Source organism: Amyelois transitella, chromosome 11 (genome assembly GCF_032362555.1).
Source record: "Amyelois transitella isolate CPQ chromosome 11, ilAmyTran1.1, whole genome shotgun sequence".
Lineage (NCBI taxonomy): Eukaryota > Metazoa > Arthropoda > Insecta > Lepidoptera > Pyralidae > Amyelois > Amyelois transitella.
This window is the reverse complement of record NC_083514.1, coordinates 6,049,804-6,054,329: the sequence shown is the minus strand read 5'-3', so window position 1 is coordinate 6,054,329 and position 4,526 is coordinate 6,049,804. Positions and strand designations below refer to the sequence as shown.

The following is a 4,526-nucleotide window of genomic DNA, read 5'->3' as shown; positions in this document are numbered from 1 at the left end:
ACTGTGGCAAAATATTTTGCGTTAAGTATAATTGTATTGATTAATGTTTATGTACTGTGTTATCATTGTTTGTTTTAGTATTTATGTTATTCTGGATTTTCTAGGTCAATAAAGCTTTACAACTATTTTTGTCTTTTCCTATCTATAGTCATAGAATGTGCAGAATTTAGCTATAGGTACAGTCTAAATGGACGTATCCAAAGCATTTAAATAATTAGGTCGAGGCGATATAGACAAAGCGATCAAAGCTCCATCGTGACTGCGACTTTATAAAATGGAGGGTCTATTGAGATCAATTAAATAAAGTTTGTTACGATAATGCTTATATTCTAGATGTTGCCCGCCACTTCTCCCGCCTTATATCTATCTATCTATACTAATTATAAAGCTGAAGAGTTTGTTTGTTTGAACGCGCTTATCTCAGGAACAACTGGTACGAATTGAAAAATTCTTTTTGCGTTAAATAGACCATTTATCGAGGAAGGCTTTAGGCTATATAACATTACATTACAACTATAAGGAGCAAAGAAACAATGGAAAATGTGAAAAAACGGGGAAAATTATTCATTCTTGAGGGCTTCAATGATGCCCATACTAACTGTTCCACGCGGACGACGTTGCGGGCACAGCTAGTCTAACAATAAATTTTAACTTGAATTACAATGTCTAATCCATATTACTAAAAAGTTTCACGAAAATCCGTTAAGAAGTTTTTGTGGGATAGAGTAACAAACACACAAATCCTTACAAACTTACTATAAGCACGTACGTAATATAAGCAGGACTATCAGCTTTGCCCGTGTACATACATGACACCCGCAGATAATGTATCTACAAATTTAAAGAGGAAAGAATTCTAGGTTATATTTTACCTGAGTATAATATTTCATCAAAATCTTGCAACCGTTTTGCGTGAGAGAATAACTAACACACATTCTTAAAAACTATGGCAAAGATAAAAGACGAATTCTTGACTCATTTCACTTTCGAAGACTATAAAGACAAATCTGGTAATTACAAAGGTTTATTAAGAGTGACAAAAATGAAACTGCAACTGAATGTTTATACTGCTATAATAAACTCATTTGTTATCACATTTATTTAATAATATATTTTGACACACATATTTTTTACGTACTAGGATTTGTAGAATTTTATTTTGGTTTCGTAATAAATACCTGGGTAAAACTCTTGAACAATTTTAGTTAGAGACAAGATCTTTCTTAATTATATATGGCTGATTTAGCGCATGATATTGAAAATTAACCACAAATCTGTTATTGCTTTAAAAAATACAAAACGAGTGTTTTATCTTCCTGAAGAAAGAAGGAGAGCTAAATACATTTGTTGCACGATGATTTGATGACAGAAAGCTATTGATAGGTATTAATATTAACGTTATAATAAAAAAATGGAATCAATCAAAGATACAATTTTTGACCAAGGTATTCATCAAGAAAGCAAAATGGAGAAATGTTCACTTCATATCTAGGAAGAAACAATGTAAGTTACAATAAGAAAGAGGTACATGATATCCCATACATATCACATTAATTGTAACGCTACTGAGTGAAACGCTAAGGGTAAATGGACCGCATGCTTTGTTCATCACATAAAAAACAGATATGTGTAGTACGTACATGAGTTTACGCTTCAAGATACTGGGCTTATAGTATTTACTTGATCGCTTTTAAAAACAAAAACAAAATTTGTTGGAATTATTTTAAATTTATTTTCGGCGGGTTTTTAATGTCTTAATTTAATAAGGTTTATCGAAATTGGACATAGACTGCAATGTTAGCGGTAGTTGTGTCAGTCAATTGCAAGAATATATTCACAATTATCAATTTGAAGACTTAATTGGCAGTAGCTGGTATTAAAATTTAGTTTAAACATAAACTACGAAGTTCCGTAGTAGTTAAATTTACTTTGTAGAGGTCCGTAGCTTTTGAAGCATAGATTTCGTAGAGCTTCGTAGTTGTGATGGCTTTCTAAGTATTTAAGTACCGAGTACCTACTCTGATCGTTGGGTATACAATTATTTATATTCAGTAGGTACGGACCAGCAGTATTTAACGAAAATGTTCAATATTCTATAAGTGACTAACAGCCTAGAATTTAAAGACAGAAAAAAATTACAAACATGTTAAAGTCGTATCAGGGAACGTCGAGGCACGTAATAATATTAGATACTTAATGTTTTTGTTACTTACGTAAGAATATTTTGTTATACTAATATATCGAGATAATAAGCGTAAGTTAGTTTCGACCGGATCATTCTTTCGTCGAACCCAATCATCATTTATATAATATATATTTTTAATAAATATCTAGATTTTCATTGATATATTTATTGAATACTCTATGTACTTATAGTTTGTCTCCAACTTAACGAAATATAAAATTATTGTGTAAAAATACACTAAACATCAGAATAATATATTCAGGCATTATAAGAATCCTCTCTATAATAGGTCATCTAATAAGTGAATTTAAAGATATTATTCTCTCTCTTAGGAAATATACAACCACGTGAAAATGGTAGGTGATAAAAATGTAAAGAGCGTGCTACAGATTGTCGTGTTCACAGCACAACACGCGATTACAATATTGTCAGGTGTCGCTAAGCCAACAGCACTGGAAGAACACAGATTTCGACGAGATAGTGTTGTACAAGATATGTAAGTTTTATCTAACACCGATGATCAGAATCTCAACCTTTGTCTAAGTTTAAAGTATATTACATAGATTTATATTATTTACCATAACTTCTCTGTAAGAATAGGCAAACTATGACTATGAATGAATTTATAATATTTGACAGTATATCTAGGCCGGTATGTGAGCCTGGTTTAAAATACAATTATGTTTAGCAGAAAGCTAATGCAATATTAGCTTAAAGTATTATTAACTACTATTTTGTTACGGCACAAATGTACATACTTGTATTCCGTGATGATTTGTAGGAGTTATTAAAATCTCTACGTTTACGGGTCTGTGTCTATATGAGAAATTTTAAATAGAACATACGAGTTAAGAGTTATGTACGTTCGATTCGACTACAGATAAAGATTCAATTAATGCTATCACGAATATAGTTGTGCGTAGAAAATTTTGAAAAATAACTTTACCTTATTTACAATTCATATAGTAATTTGTAATGAAGGAAAGAATGTCTTAACTATGTTGTAGATCATAGCGATGTATCTAAAAAAATAACAGGTATATGTATATTAGGGAAAATTCACTAAAGCACAACCTTGGAAGAATAGTACCTAGACGCGCTTACTCACTAGAATAACTTTAAAGATTTATTAATCGTATATAAGGCAAAGTGTTAAGTTGGGGTTATTTGAGATGAGACATAATTTACATGTTATCTATAGAAACGGTACGAGTACTTAATTACATTATGTGTATATTTGGCTACTTTTAAAAGTTAGAGAAGCTAAATATTGTGCAGACTGGTTTTAGATACTTGAGTCATACATTTCGATTGAGCAGTATACACAGTAATGGTTTCAAAATAATAAGACATAATCTACATCGGACAAAGTTAGCCAATGGAGAGATTGGAAGCATCACATGACCTACTGAAATATAAGTAAAATCTAATGCATTGTTATATCTACATTTATACTGAAATTTATTTTCAAAAGAACTCTATTTGTGTTCATGTTTAAACATTAATATTAGTAAATATTTATTACATACATATAACATATAAAATACTATTAATATGTTGATACGTTAGGCACAAACATCAAAAACGGCACATAAATATGAATAGGTTTTTAATATGAACATCTCAGAGACATCGATTTCTCAAAAGAAGCAGTATTTTTATATATTCATTATGTTACGTATAGAAATATTGATTAGGTACTACATCAAATGTGAACATGTATTAAATATGTTAGGAATAACTGTTTTAGATATGTGCGATTTAGATGTCTGAGTCTAAAAATATACCTAATAAAATTCAAGCGACCTTCTATAAGCTCCTCTTTACATAAACTACTGCCTAAAAGGTGTCGTTTCCAAAGATTTAAGGGGCCTGCCCTTGATCCTAACCAGAATATCGAATCAGTCGCAGCGGCGCGACGCGTCATATTTTATATACATGCCGCATGTCTATTCATCGTAGAAAAGGCAAAAAATTTGAGAAACATGATGTATTTACATATGATAGAAATAGGGAAAGAGTAGCATTTGGGCGTACCGGCGCGTTGGATCTCAGAGAGCAACATTACTACTCGGGACAAGCGAAGCCGTCGTCGTTGAGGGCGCTAGTGGTCGTCGCGCCGCTCCGGCGACGGCTCCCTGGATCAGTCGGGCGACTCGTCGGCGCCGAGGGAGGTGGCGGGGAACAACGGGTACCAGCCGTAGGTGCGCTGCGGGAGGGTCAGCTTGTCGAGACAGATCTCAGCACCGCCAAGAGCTAAGTTGTGTTCGAAACCGCCACAGCGCTGCCACAGCATCACTACAAGAGTGCGGCCAAGTGCTTCGCTAGCCTAAGAAAAAAA

The 4,526-nt window shown here is 33.0% G+C and overlaps 1 protein-coding gene across 1 annotated transcript in view; it reads right to left on the bottom strand.

The window, feature by feature from the left end:
• Positions 1-1,131: 1,131 nt before the first annotated feature.
• The window catches only part of LOC106134901 (regulating synaptic membrane exocytosis protein 1), a 103,622-nt gene continuing 100,227 nt past the window's right edge, over positions 1,132-4,526 (bottom strand). The window contains exon 21 of the mRNA XM_060946478.1: positions 1,132-4,514. Coding sequence (XP_060802461.1) covers positions 4,329-4,514 — 186 coding nt within the window. The 3' untranslated portion in view covers positions 1,132-4,328. The remainder of the gene's footprint in view (positions 4,515-4,526) is intronic.